General features: G+C 36.5%; 1 protein-coding gene across 1 annotated transcript in view; it reads left to right on the top strand.

Annotated features, from left to right (window-relative positions):
• Positions 1-27,719, top strand: part of NGR-A33 (neuropeptide receptor A33) — a gene marked incomplete in the record, with an annotated part of 90,920 nt that overhangs the window by 58,614 nt on the left and 4,587 nt on the right. Inside the window, 4 exon segments of the mRNA NM_001134277.1 lie at positions 3,978-4,055; positions 8,097-8,244; positions 19,798-19,994; positions 27,136-27,233. Coding sequence (NP_001127749.1) covers positions 3,978-4,055; positions 8,097-8,244; positions 19,798-19,994; positions 27,136-27,233 — 521 coding nt within the window.

Below are 27,719 nucleotides of genomic sequence, written 5' to 3'. Positions count from 1 at the left end.
AATAATAATTTAATATTAAAACAATAATAAAATAAGACCACGCTATATTTATAAACATTAAAAAAAGCAAAACATTAAACATTAACTGTCCCTTTCACACTCATAAGCTAGACCGCGCGAGAGAGAGATGGACAGACTTTTCATGATGCGCATGTAGTGCGACGTCACGCCGCGTGCTTATTCGCAAACACTACACAAGCGCAACGTGTGAATGTGTTGAACGCGAGCTACATGGTAGGTGGAGTGGGGGTGTTAGGTTTTATTTTCGTTACGGAATTTCTTGATCCGGTCGCCGCGCTCAAAGTCCGCGATAAAAGCTATGCAATAGCTTAAAAGAATGAAGAAAACAAAAGTAAGAGAGATGTAAAATTGATGTTTGACTGACCGTCTGACTCAGTGGGACAATTGTTGGCGCCCCGTTGTTGGCGCCCCTGACTGATCGGACGAGGATCGTGTGTTTGATTCCGGCATCGGGCAAGCATTAGTGCGGTCAACAGGCTTATTTGCTCTTTGTCGGTATTTTATATCTGTATATAAATATTTTATTGCACTTTAGTATGATTATAAATCCCCAGTTCCTATAGCACAGGAATTCTAGTTTGGAGCTATATGATAATGTACATGTCTTGTCCCCGGCTATTATGATACTATATGTGCTATTATGTTCCAGTTTGAAGGGTTGGTGATGACATTCAAGAATTCAACCTCACGTCCAAAGTTTATGAGCTTCGGCAATTATTTAACGCCACATGGGCCATAAATTCGTCCATCTCTGTCGTAAAAAACCCTGTTGATTAAATCAGTTGTGGATAGTGCATATATTTTCGCAGCATGTACCAATCAGAGATTTGGTTATCGCACTCTGTCCCACTTAATAACAATGCTTAAATCGAAATACCAATGAAAAAATATATTTGCTTTTTAAGCTTCGAACGAGTTTGTTTACGAAGTTCTTAGGGTAGGTAGGTGAATATTAATTCCTATTTGGATACTGTCACGTAAACGAACCGGAAGCAACACGTCTTCTTGAATAAATACGAACATCAATAGCATTCGTCAGAGGTCTGTGTAAATATTTCACGACTGACAGCTATAGCCTTCGGACTTACATACGAGTATTTTATAGGTATTTCGATTATTGTTAATGCGTTCAGCTTTTTTTTTGGTATGTTTTGATTTTAAACTTGACTGATTTTTTTAAGACTATGAAATTGAATTCTAAGTTGAACGCACTGGTTTTTCTTAATATATGTACATGATTCTGCACGTTTTTAGGACTATAAATTGCGGTTTATCAACATTAAATTAACCGTTCCATTAATCAAAATTTGAAATATATCTTTAATTATTTCCCTGAATGAGTAAATGGACTAGAGTATTGTTATCTTCAGCGAAATATTCGAAAGAAAAAGTGGTCTAATAAATTGAAAAAACAAACCTATTGTACTAATATAGAAATAAATATTTAAAATAATCTGTTTTATGTAAGTTAGCAATGACGATTAATATGTAGCAAGCTTATGGGGAAATAAGAGACAGACTGGCCAATTCCAACTCTTAAGTAAAATATAGTATACAATCGAATCTTCGCCAAGATTTATTACATAGAAAGGTGAACGAACTCACGGCTCGCCTGCAATTAAGCGGTTACCGAAGCCCATAGACATCACAAAGTGTTTTCCGCCTTCCAACTTCAATTATAAGGTCTAAATATCAAATGTATAGTATAAGAGCTGTTGCGCCATTAAAACCCAAATGAATGATCGCCTTTCGGTTGCAATAAGCAGGACGCTAGTATCTGAGGAACCCAATGGTGAGGTCTATCAGTATTTTTTGGGTATTCAGTAATTTTTTTGAGTTCCTTAAGCATATTTTTGCGAACATTCCGTGCTACATTTCCATTAATTTATTAACGAATTTTCATTTAAACTAATAGTTGATGACACGTGCGCTTCTGAAGTCGTAAGTAACCTTTCTCAACTAGCTGGTGATCTGAGATAGAAAGCCTCTCAACGGAAATTGGTTCAGTCAAAGTCAAGAATCGAGTTGAGTTGTTTGCATGAAATGGCACACTATTGAATACATCCCTATAAATATTTACTTTGAAAATTAATGGTACACGTTAATCATACGGAACAAACAACTATACAGCTCTTTAAATAGATCCCATTAGGAAAAACGTCCTTCCTATATAGTTAAGAGCGATAAATTTATTAGTTTTCCACTTCCTCTATTTATTGGATGTCGGATATTGCGAAATGATATAAAAAAAAAAACAGCCACACCAAACACGTGTTTGAGTAATCATAATAAATTTGACTGCATAATAAATGAGGTAACCTAACAAATGCAAATAATAATTTCAAAGATCAATATGTTGTCATACAGGAGTTTTTATTGAAATTCTCCTGAACTAAATTCTCGTGTTAACATTCAGAACACGTTACAGATCTTCTTGTAATGTTCTAATTATTTGTTTACATTGCCTGAGAATCGGCGTAGTGGATGTTATTGCGTGTTCGGATTAAATTAAATTCACTAAATAGCTTGTGCTAAATGTTTTCGGGGTCGTTGTTTGTAATTCATTACAATGTGTTCTGATATTAGATTATGGCACGCGAATTTACGAACAATATTAATAAAGTCACACAAAATTCATAATTGATTTAATTAATATGTTACGAAGTGCAAATATTATTATTTGTAGGCTTCAAAACGTAAGTAGTTTGTTAAATAAACGTTCTTAAATAAAGAGAAGTATACAGATGCAAAATACGACTGGAATGAATGGAATGAATGGTTCTCCGAATCATAAGTCAGTGCACTGCGATTGCCAATTGGTACTTACTATTCGTAGAGGGTTTTTTTATTTTTTATTTATTGCCTTAGTACTCTGCGGTGCGATGGTAAAAACGAGACGTTGGTATCATCTCGAACAATTCCTCAGAGCACTCCCCATGGAACATGCGGTACAAAATACACAGGGAACCGAAGTCCCTCCGCAGATCCAGAGGCTCCAGAGGGTATTGTCAACCCGCACGGGTAACTATCACCACCCGGCCTATTTATTTTACCAAGTAGTCATGTAATAAGGCGAGTTGCGGCGTTCACGATGACTACGGGCTGAACACCGGGTGGACCGTAAAATCATTCAAAAACATTCAGAGTTCATGCATCTGATAACGCGGCATTCGTCGACAGTGCATTTCCAGAGATCTTTTTTTGCCATGTACTATCCGGCCTTCGAATTAACTCCCCTCCAAGGTGCTTCCCAAGCGCTGTAACATGTCCTTCTACAAACGAGGTTTGCGGAGAGTCTGCAGCAGTAGACAGAGGCTTGGCTGTGCCCTTAACATTTCCGCCGTCCATGAGAGACAGTAACTACTATCATCAAGTGGGCCGTATGCTCGTCTGTCTACAACGGCTGTAAAAATTAAATTAAAATAAAAACTACGCGAGTGAGTGACACGCCTCACTTCCCCAATTACGAAAACCAAAACTTTATTAATCTGTTCAAAAAAATTCGTAACTCGAAAAGCTTGTCTACCTGTATTGTAAGACATTACAAGACAATTGAGATGACGTCATTGACTATCTCGAGGAATTCTCGAAATCGTTGTTTACAGCTGTAACTTAGTCATGTCGTCTTGTCCCTTATTGAGATTTAACAATCTTAATAAACATATTTGTTTATTAATCTTAATAAACATATTTGTTTATTAATCTTAATAAACATATTTGCTTTATTAAGCCTTACGAAAATCTACTCACTGGTCTATCACCAAAATAATCAGCTCTTTTATCTCTTGAAATATGTCTCGACGTATCTTGAATCCGATAGTTGTAATGTGTTGATATATTTGAAAAAAAAAGTCAAATAAAGAAGAAAGAACACTGATTTCCTTGAATTTGGTTTGTTAGAGTCAAAGAAGCATCCAGGTTTATGTCAGTATAATATAATTCATTATTTTTTTCAGGTATGTAAATGGAGAACGAGAGATTTGCTTCATCAAATGGCCCGACGGTAGCTACCCAACATCTTTAAGTGATTACTGGTAAGCTACATTTCCTTTGCTGCTGATAGAGCATATTGAATGATAGTCGTCGAGCCTCTTTCGAAGCGAATCAGACGCGCGTCCAATTAAAAGGGTGCGTCCAAACACCACATCATCATTATCCTGCCCTTCTCCCAGTCACCTGGGGTCGACACAAGATGTTTTCTCCTTCTATACTCTTTTATCATACCATTTCTTCGCTCACTCCCTTCTTACCCATATTGTCTTTCACGCAATCCATCCATTTCTTCTTAGGTCTACCTCTTCCTCTATATCCTTCTACAATTATAGTTAACATTCTCTTACCCATCTTATTTTCATTTCGTCTCATCACATGTCCATACCATCCCAAACGCTTCTCAGCTTCTCTGTCACAGGTGCCACTTTCGGACTTCCTCTAACATATTCGTTCCGTATTCTATCCATTCCTGTTACTCCACACATCCATCGCAACATTTGCATCTCTGCTGCATGCAATCGCCTTTCATCCGCCACCTTAGTTGTCCAACAAGCGGATCCATGCAACACGGCAGGCCTTATTAAGGTCTTATATATCTTCCCTTTTAGGGGAAGAGGAATCCAAAGGGGAATCCAAAAAAGAGAGAGAAGTCCAAATACCACATATACTCACACAATTGAGTCTCCGCTTTCGAATGTAGGCATCGGCACTTAGGTTGTGGTGTCTGTCACCTGGCCAAGAGCGATATTGCAAAACAGAGCTTACAAGAAAGTTTTAATGCAGCCGTCTTTATTATTATGAACATTTTTTTTATTGCCCTTGTAGACAGACGAGCATACGGCCCACCTGATGGTGAGTGGTTACCGTCGCCCATGGACTTCAGCAATGCCAGGGGCAGAGCTAAGCCGCTGTCTACCGATAATTCGTTATTCCTAATTAATTAATAATTCATACCGATAATTCGTATATAAAGGGCTCATATCTCTTTGGGCACTCGTAAATACGTAGGTACTTTATATTACGTAGCTTTCACTCGAGGAATATACATGTCCTGTCTGGGCTACTCACAACCCTATGGGAAGAGCGCAAGAAACTGCCTTGGTCATTAATTAAATGTCATTCTACTAGTTGACTATACATGTATAGCAAAAAAGTCATTTTAACAGCATATCGGAAAAAAAATCACGATATTAGATTAAAGTAATAATATTAGTATACTAAAATCGGCTCATGATACATGTACAAAATTTAAAAATAATTTGACGTCCTGAAGACGTTGTAAGATATCGTTACACAGATGGCTATGCTTGTGTACAGAGAAGTAGTTTCACCACTTTAGGTGTTATTTTAGTAGTGGTCAATAATGGTTCAGGGCGTTGTCGGAAGCGAGATAATTAAATAACACAACTGGTTAATCGGAGCGTTTATTCGCGACTGAACTTAAAAAGTAAAAAGCAACGGAGCTTGCGGGCGCAGACGCATGTTATGACTACAAACAATTTTGTTTACATAATAAACTGTGTCCCTACTATTCAAATGAATAAAAGCGCGCTAAGCATGATAATTCGACCCTGGACTGATCAGCATCGTCTTCCTCTGTCTCTAGACACCCACTACTGGGCATACGTCAGCCACAAACATAAGCATAATGGCCTATCCTATACTGTTCGTATCCAACGGATTTTTTTCGACTAAGGGTTCTTGCAACATTAATGTAGTTTAAATTTGTCTAAAAAGACACTTTCCTAGTTTTCCAATTACAGAGCATAATGCGACTCAGTGACACACAATGCCGAATTATGCTGAAGTTTAATAGGAACGTGAATTAGTTTTCAAATGCATCAGCAGAGTGCGCTAAGTTCAGTGTTGAAAATAATGTGGTAAACAATAATAAATTGGTTGAAAACTATTTACGGTTATTTTAAGTAATTTGGATTTTGATTATTTCATTAAATTTTTTTTACATTTTGAGTAATTTTTTTAAATGGGTTCTAATAAAATTACATACTTTTTAATTGAATCATCCATACTTATATTTAGTTTTTTAGCACAATTTGAATTAACTTTGATTATTTCCAAGAAATTACGACAAAACGAAAGCCTTACAAATTTTTTCAACAATAAATAATATTACTAACGATAATATAAACAAAATTTCGATCAATGCCAACTTAAGGAAAAAATACTTGTAAATTTTCTGTCACTGAGTTGGTATCGATTGCGAGTATCACGCGAGAGCAGCAATTGCTCTTGAGTTGTTAGTTCTCCTTCGGAGGCGCTCGGGCAGTTGTTACCAAATACCACCCCTCCTGGCTGAGCCTTTGCTCGCCCACCTGTCCTGGTGAAACTGGAAAGGCCTTCGGGCCACCAGTGATCCTTAAATTGAGAGTGCTCGATTGTGCGATGCGTTGCTGTAGTTACAACATTCAACGTTGACCATTATGCCGCATAATGCGCTCTAGTGCTGTAATTGGAAAACTACCTTTGTACTTGTATCGCTAGGAGTATAAATATTAATCATACTGTAAGTTAAAGAATACAATTACATACAAGTACAAGTAAGAGAATTTGAAAATATTTGTGAAACATGAACTCAAATTTCATTTTTGTTTCGACTAAAGGTAAATTTTTGTACGCGTTCCGTGAAAGAATCGTAAATGTATACGTCAAATTTATGTTATTCCCAAATCCGTTTGTGAATAATGCAACTCTTTGGCTTGTAGCCAAATTTAAGATTTATTTGCATTGAAGTAAAAACCTTATTCAGTTGAAACTGAATTACAACTGACGTGTAGTTATATCATTGTGTTGGCAAACAAAAACAAGGGAAATCGATATAGTACATTCTAAAAGATGCGGAGTGAAAACGTAATTTGAAACATATCTCTAATTTCTAATTAAGTATATTGAACGTATATTTTCCTGTTTTTAATTATATTTTATAAAATATTCATGACAGCGCTCTTTTTTGCAATTCAACAAGTTTGATAGTTCCCTTTGTGAAGACGCGAGGAATAGGATAAGAACTTAGTAGCCTTTTTGGCCGAGTAGTTTAACATACCATTGTCTTTTCATGTCATATAAAAATTAAAAATATAAAATATGTTATAAACTATACTAGTGGGTAGTCGAAATTCGACCATAATTAATTGAAATTATAAGTTTGTACTCTATTAAGATTCTATTGTCAAAGACTCTTTATTATATACTTCTATAATCTCAGATTTCGCTAAGACTACACTATAGACAAATATTAATAAAGACAAACAATATTTAATCTATTCTCAATTTGACCACAGACAATAAGCAATAAGAAAAGTTTGACAATAAACAAATAGTACCTATGCATGCGTGTGTGTTTCAAATACATGGTAGTGTGTGTAATGTTTTTTTTATAGATTTAATGTATTTTTATGCATAATGAAAAAAATTTTTAACATTTTGCACTCCTTTCGTCGTCCAATCGTCTAAACATACATATTTTCACTATATTAATATTAGTATGGAAATCATTATATTTATCTAACTATTTACAATACATTTATGTACACAATAATAATCGCTATGAAATAAAATAAAAGCTGTAAAGGGTGCTGATTATTTCAAAACGAACTCAAAATAAAATCGAATAATTACAGCATTTCGATCATGCTTGAGGCCATTCACAATTTATCATTACGTCTACTTAATCGCACCGTAATGGTACATCTACCATCAACTCTTGCTTAGATTGGTGGACGAGCTCACAGCCCACCTGGTGGTTACTGGAGCCCATAGACATCCACAACGTAAATGCGCCACCCACCTTGAGATATAAGTTCTAAGGTCTCACGTATAGTTACAACGGCTGCCCCACCCTTCAAACCGAAACGCATTACTGCTTCACGCCAGAAATAGGCAGGGTGGAGGTACCCACCCGCGCGGACTCACAAGAGGTCCTACCACCAGTAACATAATTTTGACCCAGAAAGACTAACACCCGTCCTCGTTTGGTTAAGTACAAACAGCAATTTTGTAAAATATAAAGTAGTCGGTTCCCTGTGCCAAATTTACTTTGCAAATTTTTTTTTTTTACATAATAGCTACAACCTGGTGTTCCTGTCGGTAACGTACGTATTACCAATGGCGGTAATGGTGTGGGCTTACGCACAAATGAGCGCTGCCCTCACAGGGAGGGCCATTGGAGAATGCACACTGCACCAGATGCAAGTCGTCAGGGCTAAACGGAAGGTAAAGTTTCAAACATTTATAAGTAGTAATTTCAACAGTATTCATTTAGGTTTCGCGAGTTTTTTTTTTTTTTTTCAAAATCGGTAAATGAATTAATTTTATGTTGGTGAGTAATTTTCATTAATTCATTGTGGATAATCAATAAGTACTTTTGCACATCCTTTATAAAAATATATTGGTTTTTCTTAATCCTTTACAATATATTCACGATAATTTCATACAAAACTTTACCATAATATTATAACTGAGTTGTCGTTGTTTAAACCTTTAATTGGTAGGCAGCGGCTTGGCTCTGCCCCTGGCATTGCTAACGTCCATGAGCGACGGTAACCACTTACCATCAGGTGAGCCGTATCCTCGTCTGCCTACAAAGGCAAAAAAAAGGAATCTAGGCATGTACCGATTAAATAAATACTTACCTAAAACATGTTCACGAACAAAGAATAACAGCATATAATATTTTATTATATAATATAAATGATACCAGCAAAGTCATATTTAGTTACAAGTGGCAGGGATTTTTAACCCGTATAGGTAAGTTTCACCATCTTAATTAATTCTGCACCGCAGCAGTCATACATTCCGGCCAGAAGGGTGTGTGGCCGCTATTATGCTATATAATTGAGACTCCAGACACCCTCGTGTCTCAAGGTAGCGCATTCTCGTTGTAATGACTAAAAGTTCCTATGGCCTCTAAGGTCTGCCGTGAGCCAATTTCACAAGTAAACATAGCGCTGATTACTGTTTCGAGTAATTTAGGTGCCCATAGTACTTCATCGTACTTTGTTTAATTATAATATCGAGCTTGAAGTACTAAAATCCCAGACCTTGAATAAAAATTCTCCGAGCCAGCTATAGCATGTTACGTTTATAACGTAAAAGCTTTGAGCTTTGGTAATAACGAATGAAGTTGTATGTTTCAATTTGGACTGCAAAATTCAAATTCCAATTCAAATTGGATTATGAAAATTGATTAATAAATTTATAAATAAAGTAGCGACGATGAAATTAATTTGATTTGTGTGATGTTAGTGATATTATTAATATTCGATCATTGAGAAACCGTAGTATAAATAAAAAAAAGGTTATATTACACATATATCTTGACATTATTAATAGCCAATTCCCATGATTGTTGAACTTTTGAAATTATTAATTTTAAATTGTAATTAATTGTAAAATAGTGTATATAATTATCTTTACATCTGTATATTGTAAGTTAATAATAATTATATCAACAAATGTTTATACGATATAATCTAAAAATCGCATTTTAGAGGTAGAAGGACCACGAACCACACACCAAACCGCGATTTATAAAAATTTGATATCTCCTCATACTTTTTATACTATGTTATATACTATTTATTTTAATAGAAATTTTTACATTAAAATTTTGAATAATTTTCTTTTTCCAAATAGGGTGATCAAATGGTGATGATTTTATCGATTTAGTCGACAAAAAATCGATTCACATTCGAACAATATTTGCGGCAACGTATAAATGCCCACATTATATTAAATACAGCTAATTAATTACGACTTAATTGGCTAAATGAAGTCTGAACGCGTATCAGGTTTCCTAAACTTTCTGTTGTTCTCAGAATTTAAATTAAGCGGGAGATTGTTATCTGACCGCGAAATAAATTACCTTTCATTTCTGGTGATGCGAAATTAATATTTTGTAATTTAATTCAAAACCATTACGACATGATTTTGTGTTTACTTTAATTCTAGAAGCTGTATTTAGATGATTAAGCTCTTCACGAATAAAGTAACTTCGTAGCAAGTATTGCGATTCACGATAACAATAATAATTACTAGACAGTTTTTTTTTTCTAAGCCGCTTCAAGATTTTCAGAATCATATTAGTCACTCCAATAAGTTACTTATAAGTGACTCTCCAAACTTAATAAAAGGAATATTAAATTAAAATATTATTTATAACCCAAAACAAAACAAAGATTAAGCCTCACAGCAATATTATTAAAAATAATCAGAGTTGTTATGAATTTTTTAAATTTTTTTTTATTGCTTATATGTGTGGACGATCTCACAGCCCACCTGATGTTAAGTGGTTACTGGAGCCCATAGACATCTACAACGTAAATGCGCCACACACCTTGAGATATAAGTTCTAAGGTCTCAGTATAGTTACAACGGCTGCCCTTCAAACCGAAACGCATTACTGCTTCACGGCAGAAATAGGCGGGGCGGTGGTACCTACCCGTGCGAACTCACAAGAGGTCCTACCAGTAATTACGCAAATTATAATTTTGCGGGTTTGATTTTTATTACGTCACGATGTTATTCCTTCACCGTGGAAGTCAATCGTGAACATTTGTTAAGAACGTATTTCATTAGAAAAAATGGTACCCGCCTGCGGGATTCGAACACCGGTGCATCGCTAGATACGAATGCACCGGACGTCTTAACATTTAGGCCACGACGACTTCAAATCGAAATTCAGCATAGGCCGTAAATTAATAATCTATAGTGACCGGTGACTACCGGTTTGATTATTAAAACTGTTTCGGAACTAGTAGGGCTATACCGGTATTAACAGATTGGCTGATAGGATTAGGCAAAGGGAACTGTAGTCAAACTATTCAGTGCGGTTGAGATCGATTTTCCGAATTTGCTTACGAATAAATCCTCGATTGGTTGCTTTGAAGTCACTAGTGGAACATTTCAATTATTCTACAACTCGGATTAATAGAGTACTAGCAATGTTATATCAGTTCTTAGATACTGTGATTATCAACCGATGTTAATTTTTGATTAATAATACGAGTACAATCAATAATATTAATTATTCGATTAAAATGATGTATCTAACTTAACCCAAATATAGTAGCTATGTATATAAGGAATAATATATTATATTCTAGATAGAATTTTAAAAACAAAAAAAAATTAAATTAATGTAAAAATTTGCTAAATGCCTTACAATGTCCTTTTACCAATACAATCGAGACAGCAGTTTAATTTTTTTCAAAATTATCGGACATAGGCAATCACCACGTGATATCTATAAAATCCAGTAACCTTCCAACATAAGATCGATTGCAGTAAATCTGCCGTAAATAATTGAAAAAAAAAGTTCCCTCATTCGTTAAACCTCTAAATGCTTTCTCTCATCCTTAATTTTTTTTTTATTTCCGTGTAGGCAGACGAGCATACGGCCCGCCTCATGGTGAGTGGTTACCATCGCTCATGGATATCAGCAATGCCAGGGGCAGATTCAAGCCGCTATCTACCGTTAAAATTCATTAAAATTCAATTCATCTGAATGAGTTTTTTTTCAGTAGCTGTTGAGATTGGCAGGTATATAGTTATATGTTCTCATCAGAAAATGATAGGTTATCGTTTCAAATATAAACGTAAGATTAACATTATATTTCTGGCGATTATAATCGCACCAAAATATGCCACATTTTAAACCAGTTACAGTAAATGTCATTGGAAATAGCCACGCTATGCTATCTCGATTATAAATGTAAATTTAATTTGTCAACGTCAGAACGGCGTCATAAAGACAATTAAGGGACAAAGATCCAACTGCAGCGTTCTCTCAATATTACACCAAAATACTGCCCACGCAGATACCGGTGACCGGTATTTTGGTCAGAATACGACGTATTGTAAGTCTACATGGGTACTATCCTTTTGGGGTTTTTCCGCTGTAATGGTCGGCTATCTAAATCGAAGAACGCGACTGCCATTTTCCAATTAAATTGAGGCACCCACTCCTAATCTCGGAGTGGGTAGACAGCATTCAAGTTATGATGACAATGAGCTCCGATATAATCCTTAGCGTATCTAATCTAAACATATATTATATAAAGTAAATTTGAAACATTTTTCCCGTATAAAAAGACCCGTTTTATGTTAGAAGCTTTTTTCTGGGACTTAACGGTATCGATAATAATCCCGCGGAGAAATGACGACAAATCGATTGTCACTGCGGACGTACTCCTATATCATCTGTCACAAGTCTAATCTCGAGTCTGTTTCATAGGAAAGTTCGCAAGCTTAACTTTCGCAAGTAAGCCGATTGTGGGGGTCTCATTAATGTACGAAGCTCCCGTTATAGCATTCTAACTTATAGAGTCTCATTACAAGAATGCTATTAAAATGCTATTGTTCAGAGTAATCACGCGCTACGTAGATTGTAAATTAAAACAAATTGAACAAAGAGTTTTCAGTCTTTTCCACGAGATTTATCTATATTAAATTTGGTATAATTAAAAACTACTTTTGCGGTGTAATCTCCCCCTTTCTATTATCATTATATTATTTCCGATGCTTCGAATACATTAGAGTTTTCGTGGTAACTAAGGTAGTCCGTAAAAGTAATTTTATTTATAATAGTCCTTTTTTTACTTATGAAGTGGCTGTCTTACGATATTGGCCGTTTCAAACGTAATTTACGTATTTTGTATGGCTATAAAAAATTCAAAATTCAGTTTTTTTTTTTAAGATAAGTAATTCTTCTCCGATATTCGGTCATTATTTTATTGTTAGCGTTTTGTTTTCACTACATTTCTTTTTTTTTTCTTCAATCTATAGACTACAAAAATTTATTTCATTTATTTATTTATTGTTAACATAGAAGTAGAAACACAATCATAATTTGCATCTGTGCTTGAACCAGGTGATAAAACCTGTATCTCAAGCAGCAGTGCTCCTCGTACAAAGAATACAACAGCTTTACTTCAGATACACAAAAATATAGAAAATTATTACACAAAAATTAAACGGAAATTCATGGATTGCATAAAAGTGACAATATGTGAGCTTAAAATATTACAATTAAAAAAATATTTTGAAATGAGTGTCATAATGTACCTTCTGTGTGTAAATGAGTCTAAGAATGAATGAGTGTATGAGGGTGTGTGTGTGGGTGTAATCAAAAATATTAAAACATAATTTAATAAAATTTCAGTGTTCTTATAGTTGAAATTAAGCAACAAATCAAATATAAGTAAGTAAAATACGTAAAATATAAGTAAAATACAAGTAGGTTCGGAATACGAACTCCGTTGCGGTAGCAAAACCGCACAAACGGCTCACAACATAATGGCGTGTACGAAGTGAACACTACAAACGAACGCACGACTCGTTATCGGTTTTAACACTTGCGACATGGAAGTTTTTATACAAAAATGAACCACGTAGTTGTCCGAAAACTAACTACAACGACGAATGAAAGGTGATAGTGGAAGCTGATGATACTCAATCTACCACTGATTTGCACCAGCTATTTGCACCAACGCTAGTATCAAAACAACATCGAAGCAATCGCGTGAAATTGGCAAGATAACAAATTTTAATAAGTGGGTGCCGCACGAACTGAGCGATCGTCTTCATCCACCCGATCCTGTAAGCCGAATGGTAAACAGTCGACGTCGCCCAAAGCACGTCATTGCGGATCCTCCCGATCCATTAACGGTGCTTTTAGCCACCACAAGCACCGGTCACCGTCCTCGAAGCGAAGCGAATTAGCCCATAGACACAGCCCACTGAGTTTCTCGCCGGATCTTCTCCGTGGGTCGCGTTTCCGATCCGGTGGTGGATTCTGCGAAGCTCTGCTCTTGCTAGGGTCAGTGTCAGCAACACTCCGGTTTGAACCCTGTGAGCTCACCTACACACGTTAGGGTGAAGCTTAAATAGCCTCTCAAGGCTATCAGCATAGGTAAGACAAAAAAAAAACACAATAAAAGTGTTAAAAAGGCATCTCCTTAAATCCATAAGGTTATTGCTCTTCCCTGCTGCTCCATCACGACAACGTTCGATCTCACACGTTCAGGTACAACAGACGGTTTCTAAGCTACAAGAGCTAGGGTTGGAAGTTTTCATCCACCGTACTCACAAGACAGACTTCTGCTTTTTCTAAAGTTTGAACAACTTCTCGGCACGAGAAGTAGTACAAAATGCCTTTGAGGAGTTCGTTGGCTCCCGTACATCTGACTTCTTTAAGAAGGGCATTGAAAAATTACCACTGCGCTTGCAGAGATGCGTCATTTCCATATGGGAGCATATTTTGATTAATAGAAATAAAAAAATATTAATAAAAATTTCATTGGTAAAAACCTAAAATTACCACGCGAAAACCGAGGAAAATATTACATTTGGAATTTAAAAATGAGCAAACATAAATATTTTCTTTATAAGCTTTGGCGAATAATTAATATTCCGGGTCAAATCACAGGTATTATGGTGATCAGGCCCTAAAGTAAGCTTTCACGTACTATCGGAATCAGAGACCGTCACGTACTTTTGAACGTTTAAATTTATATAATAATATAAAATACCAAAATACGAGCTAATACACCGTTTCGCTACCACATTGTTTGCCCAAAGTGTTTATCGCGCCCAAGCAGTCAGGCCCACTAATTACTGCGCCATTGGGTTTCATAATAATCTACTACATTTTAGACTAAATTTTCTTCCTCTTTATTAGAGACTAGCGGCCCGCTCCGGCTCCGCTCTGGTCTTTAACAAAAATTTCAACGATATTTGACGTTGTGTTATTTTTCAAAATAAAAGAACACTTGTTGCGGCATAACTATAAGTTAGACATATGCTGTCCCGACACTTTTTGTAATTATTAATGTGTTCTACAAAGTCGTAGTACATTATTTTATTCTATCATCAATAGTTTTCGCAGGGCACGCGATGTAAAGAATATTTCAGGTATTTTTTTTACACCTTGGGTTACATTATTGGAGTTTTAGTAAGGATACCTAATTTTTTTCAAAAAATATTATAGCCTATGTCACTCTGGAATAGTGTAGCTTTCAAACAGTGAAAGAATTTTTTAAATCGCTTCAGTAGCTTCGGAGCCTATTCAATACAAACAAACAAACAAATCTTTCCTCTTTATAATATTATTAAGTATACCTATAGAAGTTTAAATGGAATATCAAGAAAGCACTCTCCAAATTTTATGCTTATTGAGATTTTAGCCAAGACAGTGACCTGTTAAAAAACGTTACCAATCTTTACCATTAAAATTTATGAAAATCCATCTAATTCGTTTATCAATAAGATACAATTTATTTAACCTTTCTCATATGTAAATGGTACATTTAATTAATTACGTGGATTATTTTGTATATTATATACATATATGATTATATTCGAAAAGGATAGGTGAATATATATAGTTTATATACATAATACACATAAATAAATCAGCATAAGCATTTTGTGATAAAGAAAATAAATAGTCTACGAATAAATGTGCCAAGCCAAGCGAGAGGAAATGCTCCATTGTTCGCCTCTTAAAAATGACTAACGCGTATATAATTTAGAAGAGAGTTCTCGCACAGCTCGAGCTGTACAAATATGTTGAAGAAAATACGATGAGTTTTTTACAAGGACTTCTTAAAGACAAGAGCATTGTCGAGGGGACTGCTGTGGATCAAATACTGAAAGTGATCTCGAATTTTATTGCATTCGTTCAAACCTAGTCAGGTTTTCATTTAAGAGCTGTCTAACGCCCGACTGACACTTTCACTACGCATCATATATGCTGAATATATGTAAACCTCACTCATAGTTTCACAAAGCAACCAATTGTGGTTGATCTACATTCACATACAGTATACCTTAAGGAAAATTTCTAGCGATATATTACACGTATAAAATCTTGCTTAATTTTAGTGTCGCATATTGTGGTCGTAAAAGGAGTTTTGACTGCTTAAATTCATTGTTTCCTATACAGGGTGTTACTATACTATCCGTAAAGCCGAAAGGAGGTTAAATGGGACCTTATAACGAGTCCATTTACAATATTTAAGAATCGTAGTAACGCTGTATAGCATACACCAAAAAAAAATATATAATTATTTTCACTGGTGTGCAAACCCTAATTCAGCAAAATTAAAGACTAAACTATGCAGAATGTACCAACATTTCTACCTAATTCGCAGAACGACAAATTTTTTAAAAGACATTGTAATTGACATCTAACTTGAAATTTTTTGAAGCCAGTACTTGATTATAAAATGACTTCCTTGTATTGAGTTAGCAAACATTTATGAATGAAAAATAGTAAAGCTATTAAAGTAGACAATTATTAAGTAAAATAGGTATGTAGGTCTTTCTGTTAAATAATCTGGTTCACTGACGTGACAGCTTACTAGAGTTAACAAAATTTTAGACTTTGATAATTAATTATATTTTTTACGGGGTATTTTGTAACACGTTGTATATATAGTAGTACTCTGCTACTCAGTGCTGTTTCCTATCACGAAAATCATGTTTTATACTTACATATATATTTTAAATATGGAACAGGAAACAGAATATCGTCGATCAGCATTTACAATTAAATTATTGTTTTTGTAATAATGTCTTCGTATTTTGGTAAAACAATTACAAATTATTTACGTTGCTATTATTATCGGTAATACTACACGGTTGTTTGTTTTTATTCATTTTACTTGGACAATTCCTTTGTTATAGTTGAATCAAAACAACAGACCTTTAAATAGAATGATAGAGAAATTAATGGTGTTTGAATGAACACGTAGAAATCGAGAATCGATTGTATTATAAATGGGTTTTCTCCCTTCGCGTTACTAACAGTGAAATATAATTTTTCATCCTGTCACATATTTTGTTGCAATCTCGACTGATAAATATTAGTCCCTATAGATTATTAAGATTCTATTAATTATTATTGTTTATTTTATTATATTAACTTAACGCATTATATATTATATTGCTATATAAATAAATAAAAAATGCACATATGGATAAAGCAGCCATATGTGGTAGGACCTCATGTGAGTCCGCACGGGTAGCTACCACTACCCCGCCTATTTCTGCCGTGAAGCAGTAATGCGTTTCGGCTTGAAGGGTAGGGCAGCCGTTGTAAGTATACTGAGACCTTAGAACTTATACCTCAAGGTGGGTGGCGCATTTACGTTGTAAATGTCTATGGGCTCCAGTAACCACTTAACACCAGGTGGGCTGTGAGCTCGTCCACCCATCTAAGCAATAAAAAAATAATTACCTCAGTTTAAGATACACAATCTGTACGCCACCACTCTCCCCGTGAAATTAGGTCGATGTCTCAATTATATTGTATAACGACTGGCTCGTCCTTCAAACCGAAACAAACTGCTTGGCTACAGATACAGACAGAATTGTAGTATACACCCGTTCCAGCGCACAACAGCGACCTATTGATTATGAAAATTACTTATCGTCTACGTTATTTTGTTTGTAGGCTTCAGCTTTCATATGTGCTGACCGAATATGGTTGCTGGCATCCAATAACGACTTAGCAATGTGAAGTGAGACATCACTTGAATTTTGCGAGTGCATCATCTTGTAAAAGCAGGCGGCGGAGTTTCAAAGAAAGCGCCCTTCTCCGTCCATACACATCTGTGGCCATTAAGCCGTGGGCTGGGTGAAGGTTTTCATTAGAATATTAACCGCTCTAACTCCCTTTTTTTTAAACCTACCTATTCTGATAGCCTTGAGAATCTATTTCAGCTTCAACCTAACGTGTGTAGGTGAGCTCACGGGGCTCAAACCGGAGTGTTGCTAGCACTGACCCTAGCAAGAGCAGTGCTTCGCAGAATCCACCACCGGATCGGAAATGCGACCCACGGAGAAGATCCGGCGAGAAACTCAGTGAGCTGTGTCTATGGGTTAATTCGCTCGTTGAACCCTTCGTCGCAAGCGACGAGTTCGACGAGAACGGTGACCAATGCTTGTGGTGCCTAAAAGATCCGTTAATGGATCGGGAGGATCCATAATGACGTGCTTTGGGTGACGTCGACTGTTTACCATTCGGTCTACAGGATCGGGTATGTAGTTTCCAGCAGCCACGACAAGAGGGTTCTCATGTCGTGCCGTCTTTTCGAAATGACTCCCCTTTAAGATCCTCTTTCCAGTATGGAGACTCGTGTGGGAGACCCAAGAGGACGACGTATAAGAGGATATATCCCGCGTTTTGCGAAAACCAGCCGGATGACACATGATTATACTTTCCGACCCGCGATGGTTCAGAAGCAGTAATATATCCTAGGGCTATGTATTGGTGGCGTTATTTCAGCAGACTACAGATAGCTTCGAATAGTCCGTCAACCGAAAGGTACGCTGGTCATGCTACGAATGATTTGTTATTTCGTGTGACAATGGTGGCGGAGAGAGACGCGCTTTACAAAAAACATGTTAACTTGCCGCATGTTGTTGTTTTGAGGTGTTTTAGTCTGTTCAATATCAACGTATCTACCAATGCGTAGCTGGAAGTTGCGTCACAAAAAATGCTGCTCATGATTAATACTACTGTAAGCTCTATTATTCTAATCGTAAATTTATTTGTAACACCTAAAATTCCTATTTATTATTATGATGTACCCATATTTTTCTCATTGATAAGAATCATTAGTACTTCCCAGAGCGTAAACAAATATAAAAACGAATACGTCTTAAACCATATTTACACTGAAAACATAGAAATAAGGAATGTATTTTTAGTTATAACTGCATAGCTGTTGTTAGTGAAGCAGAAAGGGCCAGTTTCTTCGTTTTTGTTCTAAAACCGTTTACCCTGAGGCATTTTACTCGTAAATGGAGGTCGGGTTTATTGTTTTAAAGCAAACATTGCATTCACTACCAGTCATTGTTGTAGTACCAGTTACACAAACGTTCACTAAGTTGTTAACTTAAGAAAAAGTCGACCTGTGTTTCGAATGGTGTCGCGAATCTGGCAAAGTAATCTAGTTAATGTTGCGATTTCAAATATCAATATTTATTAATTATTATCAGCGTATTATATAAATATTCTGATATTTTACACTAGCTGACCAAACTAACAAATTGTGGATACACTTTATTGGGTTTTGCTCACGGCCCAGCAGGTGTTAAATGGTTACAGAAACCCATAGAAATGAGTTCTAAGTCTCAGTTTTAAAGTACAACGTGTGCCTCACCTTAAAACTGAAGCGCGTTACTGCTTCATGGCAGAATCATTATTTTAAGATCGGATAGTACATAAAAAAAAAAAAACAAATAAAAAACGTGGGTAAGCGTGGTAGTTACTCCGCGCAGTGAGGAGAGATTTAAAATTTGAAATAAGCTAGTAATGACGTGGTTAAAATTCAAAGAGAAAATAATATGAAAATTTTGCTTGTCGCTGAGTTTTAAACAGGGCAAATATTATAAATTTTTCAAAACTTCATATTATTCACTCATATTCATAGACTTTTTATGTTTTATAATCCTAAAACTATTCCAGAATTTTCCACGAATCAACTGAAAATTTAGAAGCACTTTATTAACTTAAAAGATTACTACTAAATACTAACTAATTTTAAAACACCTACATAGTTCCTAATGCCTATCGCAGGATACTATCATTACCTCCTTTACTATTATTTTAACATTATGTTGTTACGTGTTAATATTATGTTGTTGTCTGACACCCAATTAATTTTTTATTTTATGATATTATTATATTAAATACACCTGATTTCATCATCGACTACTGTTTATTAGTAGAATGTATTAATTTTGTTTTTTTCGTAGGTGGTGAGAATGTTCGTGCTGGTCGTGATGGTGTTTGCTCTATGCTGGCTTCCATACCACGCGTATTTCGTTCTGGTGTATCACCATCAGTCACTCGCCACGGCGCCTTTCGCTCAGCACATCTATCTCGGCTTCTACTGGCTGGCGATGGCAAACTCTATGTTTAATCCTCTCATCTACTATTGGATGAGCAATAAGTATGTACACGTTATGATTACTTAAAAATATAAAATATATATAAATTCTACATTCAAATTTCCAAACATATTTTTTTAAATTAAACACTATTTTACCACTATTTTAGAATGTCATAATTATCTATAAAGCTTGTAAACATTTATTTAATAATGCTTCTTTATCTTCATTTTCTTTGTGGTACCGGAAATATTGAACCGTACAAAGGGTGGCCGGAAAATTGGTCCCTCGTGTCGTGGCGTATCCGAATCACTCCACATCGCAATCACTTCCGCGATTTTTTTTAGTTTTCGAGTTATGAATTTTTTTTAAATTTTTAGAGAACTTTAGACCTGAGCCACATAAAAAAAATTAAAAAATTTAGAAAAATTTTCGAGACTTTTTTTTGCAACTAATTTTCTACGAGTTGTTCTTTAATGCATAAAATAATCAGCTTCGTAACTTTATTGGAAGTTATAAAAATTTTGGTGTAAAGAGAAAAATTTACGGTTGGTGAATTAGACTTACATTTTCAACTTTAAATTAAAAATCTAAACAGATGATTAAATAGTATCTAAGTGACTTTTGAATCTAAGTGAAAATGCGCTCGGCTCTCAGCTTTCCTAATCAATAAAAAAGTAGTGCTTAACGAGCTACTTTGGCTAAAATTGGCCTTCAAAGACAGCGAGGTGGAAAATGTGAGTATCGAACTCAGACTAACTATAGTATTTCAAAATGGCGGTGTTCCGTGTCACTACGCAACACAAGTCCGAAATTACATAAATGAAACATCCTATATACATATAAATAGTTTTGAAGTTAGTATACTTAACAAAACTAAAATTTTAGTCAAAATTGGAATTTCCATTTCAGCTTTTTAGGTTATTTAAGTTATCAAGATCTTAGTGCTCGGTTACTCGGGGTACCGAACTACGCATTATAAATAGCTTTAAAGCTGAATCCGTAGGTTACTAGTGCGGTTGCGACGACCGGCATGAAATATCCAACATAATATAGAGTTGCTGTTTGCATCTACGCTAAATTCACGGAGACTTGGGTGGCGACGGAAGCAATTTACGGGGCGTTTGTTGTGATCTGTTTTGGCCTTGAGATATATTTCAAGTGCTGATGAAGATTTGATATTTATCCTGTCATAAGAGAGAGAGAGAATACACTTTATTGAACACCAAAACACAATTTACATTAAAAAAAACAGTCAAAAAGCAGATACATTTGTACAATAGGCGGTCTTATCGCTAAAAGCGATCTCTTCCAGACAACCGTTTAATTTACAGAAATTCTGGAAAATATAAAAATATAGCAGGTATGTTGCGGTGTACTAAAGACAATACATTATTATAGAAAATACATACATACAATAAACAGATATGTACCGTTTAAGAGGTTTTCGGAATGAATAAAAAATACTAAACCTTTTGTAAGAGTACTGTTAAAGAGAAATATATTTATTTACCGAAGCACAACAAAACAAAAAAGACAGATAGGTATTTAAATTATTTAATTAAATTAATTAACGCCAAACTAAGAAAACATCTTGTACAGAACACTAAGGTACTGATAGAAAAAAAACTGTGCGCGTGCAACTTGGCGCACGTGAATGAAGTGAAACTTCTTTTTCGATGTGTAGTACCTATTGTGGTTTTCTTCATTTTTCATCCTTAAATCAGATTGCTCTTGTAATAGGGAATGCTGTATATAAGAGATGCGACATCTTCAACATTTATATAATATATATTTTTAATTATGCAAATATATAACGTGTAAATATATATGTTTGCCTACATTAGCCGACAGTGGCGCTGTTCCAACTGCATACAAAGTTTGGCGCTATCAAGAATGTTAAAAAACTTGCACTATGCACAAGGATTGGCTCGATAACCCCGCCAATCGCTCATTAGTTCGCCTGTAGCCTAGAGGGCCTAGACCACTACGCGAGGTTAGGTATGTTTGAAAACCACGCACATTAAATCATTATGACGCGTTCCGTTGGCGCTACCCAAAACACAGTGCTTAGTGCGCTGTGGCCGTAAACGATAGCTTCATATTTCTGTTTCATATTTTTTGTCCATTGTCGTAACCGCGCTAGAACCTTAGTGTAGACCCAACTTTAGTAACTACGTATTCATACAATGACCCAGCAAAAATCAAATTTGAAAATTCAAGTTTTACATTAGCACTTACTGTATTATACAAATAAGAATCAATATAATGAAAAAGACAGGATCTCATGGAGAGTTATATAAATTGTCAATATTTTATTTATTTAAATTAATTTCCTTTATCCATGAGTTGGCTTTATAACATCCCACCCGGTGTTAATTAGCTTTTTTCCTACCTATTCGCTGGTGGCCTAAGAGACTATTTCAGCTACGCTCTGACGGGTAGGTGAGCTCATGGACTCAGCCTGAGAGAATTTGCTAGCACTAACCCTAGCAGGAGCAGTGCTTCCCAGTATCTAACACAGGATCGGAATCGCGACCCACTGAGAAGATCCGGCGAGAAACTGCCCTCCAGGTCTTCGTCGTATTCGACGAGTTCAACGAAGACGATGACTGGTGGTTGAGAGGCCTAAAAGCACCGAGGGTGAATCTGGAGGATCCAACAAATTATGTTTCGGGCTACGGCGGCTTTGCGTTGCCCCGTCGCGATCGGATAAGTTAATTGGTTACTGAAACACATATTTAGGCATCACAGCGTGAACGTCGCCGCTCACTTTGAGACATGAGGTCATAGTCTCAATTGTAATCTGTGAGAGTTTTCTGTGACTGCATTGCAGCAAATATAGACAAGATAGTGTGTGCCATGTGGGCTTACAATACGCCCTATCATAAATAACCCTTGATGGTAGACCGCGTTCTCCCGACCGCTCTGGGGGCAGGTGCAGCGTGGCGGAATCAAGGTGGGCTCCCGGCCCGTCGACCGTGGGAACCGGCGGTCGTGTCGCCGGCGGCCGCCGGTCCGGCGTCTGGGGGACGGCGGGATGAATGTAATATGCCCTGCGTAAACCCTGAGGTTCAACTCTCACATACCCCCCCCCCCCCCCGCCCGCTGCGCGGATGGGGATCCGGCGATTTCCTGTGGAAAAAGAAATCGTAAATAACCCTAGCGAAAGATCCAATATACCTTGTATGAAACTATCTTTTAAAAAGACGCTCTTTCATTAATCGACTATAGCAGTATGACTATTGTTACTAAAAATACGTATTCTAAATGTCTTGCTACGAGTATAATCGTTCAAAGTTATATTTTAATAACATATTAATTGGAACAGATAAGAAGACAGATGAGATTTGAAATTAAATTCTAATGTTTTAATATCTCAAAAAAGTATGAAAAAAAAAAACGATTAAATTTGCATTTTAGTTAAAAGATAGATAAACGTTTACAAAATGTAATAGCGAAGCAAAGTCCAAATCACACACAGATAATGTCTTAGAAGAACTGTTTTTCAAGCTGACAGCTCTTCTTCATGACCGAAATGGGCTTTAGTTGACAACAATGATTTTTGACACCAGCCGAGAAATCGATTTTTAATTAACAAATTGTTTTGGAGGCTTGAGCTTTTATATTTACAGTGAAATTAATTGATTTCTGCGCCAAGGTATCGATTACATCAATTCCATAATTGAAATTTTCCTTTAAAACCTTAAAACTTGATACTTCATAATTATTATGAAAACTGGGACTATGCAAAGTTTAAGCTAATCGGTTATAATCAATCAAATTCGATACGAAGCTCCTTGAAATTTATTACTACTAATATAATATGTGGACTATAGAAAACTTATAACATTCATTTTTTTCTTTTGAACACATCACCATAATTTTCCAATATTATGTATTATGCTATTGTTGACCATCATGAAAGATTTAAAATTAAACGTCCCTTGTGAAATATTTCTTCGGATATTTTCAATGTTAAGCTTTGTCGGCATTTAATTAGCGTCTTAAGTTGTTAAAACGTGCCGAGATTACATTTTTTGTTTCAAGTCAACAGACACAAAGGGCTATTGTTTTTCGGCAAACATAATTTATTAACATTAGATTGTCGAAATACATTTACCGTATTATTAAAGTTAGAGCAAAAACGTTATCTTTAATGTATTTATATTTGGAAAATATACTTTTATCCTGATTCTTTAGGATTAGACAAGGCTTCATAAAAATCGGCAGGGGCGTAATATATTACCTCGTTTTTCTTATAAAAATAATATTTCTGTAAAATGTTCGTTTAATAACTTTAACAGAACGCTTGGATAATATCTAAGATACGTAGCATATGTTGAAACATAGATCCGGAGTGAATATTATTATATATGTACAGCTAAAGTGATGAAATGTTTTTTTTATATCCCGTATATAAGCTTAATGAACACACGGCCTAGATTATTTTGGATGATTATAAATACTGCCTATCATTTTGAAGCGTCCGTGTCCTTCAAGGCGGCTTGTGTGTTGGCGGGGACGCCGCCATGGGAGCTAGAGGTGGAATCGCTCGCTGCCGATTATCGGTGTCACAGCCAGCTTCGTGCTCGAGGCGTGGGGCGTCTCCCCGAAAGTGAGCTACGGGCGCGGAAGGCCCATTCTCGGCGGTCCGTGCTCGAGTCGTGCTCGAGGCGATTGGCCAACCCCACGTGGGGCTACGAACCGTCGAGGCAGTTTACCCGGTCTTTGATGACTGAGTGAATCGTGGCGAAGGACGTCTCACCTTTCGTCTGGTGCAGGTGCTGACCGGGCACGGATGCCTCGGGTAGTACCTGCACTGGATCACCATTGTGGACACGACCTAGACACGGCGGAGCATACGCTCGCTGTCTGCCCCACTTGGGAGGTGCAGCGCCGTGTCCTGGTTGCAAAGATAGGACCGGACTTGTCGCTGCCCGGCGTCGTGGCGTCGATGCTTGGCGGCGATGAGTCCTGGAAAGCTATGCTTGACTTCTGCGAGTGCACCACCTCGCAGAAGGAGGCGGCGGGGCGAGTGAGGCAAAGCTTTCCTCACTACTCAGATACCCGCCGCCGCCGAACAGGGGGTCGGGAGCAGGGTCGTTTCCGTGACCTGGCCCCCTAAGAGCTTGGGGTCCCATCCGTTTTGTGCGGGGAGAGACCCAGACGTGGGGTGGCGTGCTTTGCACGCTCACCCGCAGTAGGAAGCCGGGTGATGGTAGACCGCGTTCCCCGACCGCTCCGGGAGAAGGTGTCACACAGCGTCATCAAGGCGGGCTCTCGGTCCGGCGTCTGTGGGACGGTGGGATGGATGTAATGTGCTCTGCGTCAATCCTGTCCCGCCGTCTCAATAGCCCCGACTGGGCTCCAGCCTGGTCCGAGGCAGGGCGCCGGTTGTGAGCGGCAGGAGTTTTTAGTGAGGTTCAACTCCCACATACCCACCTGCCGCGCGGGTGGGGATACGGCGATTTTCTCTTGTAGAAAAAAAAAATATCATTTTGAATCGTGAGATTGAAGCCTCCTTGTTTGATAGCAGTTTCTTAGAAAAACGATGTTACTCCTTTGTTATGGAAGTGAATTACGAAATCACGTATAGTTAAATAATATATTGTTACATACGGTCCTTATTTTGCTTTTTATTTTCCCTTTTGTACTAGTATAACTGAATTGTAAATTATATACAATTGATGAGGCGAACTAACAAGGAACTCCATTGATTGCACAGTTCAACTTCATTTACAAACTTTGACTTAACAACGCCTGTTTTGTATTAGTGTAAAATTGTAGTTCGCACTAACACACAAAATTGTCTTGCTCTGTGGAACCTGTTAGGGACGAGACGATAATGTACTGAAAACCTATATCTTCGCTCCAAGTTTGGGTTAATATTAGTTCTTTGTTTGTAACTTTCAAGGGTTTGTGTGCCTTTGAAATTTGTAGTTAGATTTTCGTTATTATCTATGCGTCACGTTTCAATACATTAGTTGCTTGGGCTTAGAAAACTTTTTAAATGTACTTATTCGATTCTAAGTTAAAAAATACGAGAGTAGGACGAAAAATCGTCCTCGAACCCTTGCGCTATTTATATTTAAAAGTTAACTTCGAAATCGAGTAAGAGACATAATACATACATGTAGTATATATATAATACATATAAGTATGTACATATATATTGTATTTACGAAGAACTCAAATCACACAATGTTTTGAAATATGTATATGTATTTTTTTTAATATGCTTATTTTGAGCGAAGCTGTTGCTGTTGTTATGCTATATGCTTGATCTCACATTCAAGATCCTCAAGCTATGTTTTTTCTCTGTACTACGAGTGCCATATACGCCTAACAAGATCAAGCACACCTAGACTGCGAATAAAAAATGTCATCACTTTTAAAAAGACACTAAATTCGAACGAATGTCCGGAAAATATTTGAGAATAAAAAAATCAAAGTTATACATAAAATTCGTATTGAAATGTAATAACGCTCTAGAGGCAATTTATTCATTGACAGGCGTCAATTTCGTCTGTTACATATGAAGAGACACTGTGTACATACGTGACAGTTGCCTTTTGAAAATTGGAAGATTGTGAAGCTATTGAAAGTTTACAAGCAAAACGTTTCAATTATATCGAGAGGTGAAGGGCTTTTGGTTTTAGCAACATTTTAACATGATACCGGCATCTCGTTTTTACCATCGCACCGCCCGCCACCGGAGTAGAGTTCATCCATACTACCTGGAGCCACGGCGATCATCCACAGTGCGTTTCCAGAGGTCTTTTTTGCCACGTACCATCCGGCTATGGAATGAGCTCCCCTCCACGGTGTTTCCCGAGCGCTATGACATTTTCTTCTTCAAACGAGGCTTGTGGAGAGTATTAAGCGGTAGGCAGCGGCTTGGCTCTGCCCCTGACATTGCTGAAGTCCATGGGCGACGGTAACCACTCACCATCAGGTGGCAAAAAACTTTTTCAGTACTTTGAATGGAGTAAACTTAATTGAAGTTTAATTAAAAACATCTAATTGTTGATGTTAATAGCAAATAAAACCCACCTTTAATCACAAGGATAAATGTCGCATAAACTAATTAGCCTTTTACCCTCCGATATATACAGCATAGAATTATACAATAACACGTTCTTAAATAAGTGTTTATTTTTATTGGAAGAATAAAATATTATTATTACCTTTTCGTAACAGATTCAGACTTTACTTCCGCCTAGTTTTATGCTGGTGTTGGAAATCAGAATCGGCGACCCCAAATGATTTGAAAAAGCTCGAGGTTAAATCTTATTCTGGTGAGTACCTTTATATGTTGTGCAACAGGTTTTTTCAATTACGCGTTGAAATATATTGCATATCTCCAAGCAATTAACAATTTAATAAGTTATTAGGATTACATGGCCTATCTCCAAGCAATCAAGAATTTAATAAGCCATTAGGATCTGTTAGCGTAAGCTTTTAACTGTGGTAGCTGTAAACAGTAGTATGCTGGATCAGCTTAGGGTTTTGATATCGGACGAAAGAAAAATAATGGGTGTCGAGATTAAATTAAATCGACAATTTTTATTTTTCAGGGTTTTATAAAAAAAGCTTACTAATTTCAGTATTTTTATGACCATAATTATTCGGGGTAACCAAAAAGAAATTTCTTTAAAAATGTATGCACCCACATATTGCTTAATTACTTTAAGATACAATTCAAGAGACAAGAACTATTTCTAACTGTCAAGAATAGTAAGTGCTTAAATAAATTCAGTGATTCTTAACCATCAAACATAATT

Source organism: Bombyx mori, chromosome 6 (genome assembly GCF_030269925.1).
Source record: "Bombyx mori chromosome 6, ASM3026992v2".
In the NCBI taxonomy this organism is placed as follows: domain Eukaryota; kingdom Metazoa; phylum Arthropoda; class Insecta; order Lepidoptera; family Bombycidae; genus Bombyx; species Bombyx mori.
The sequence above is the reverse complement of the archived record's forward strand: the minus strand, read 5'-3'. Positions and strand labels throughout refer to the sequence as shown.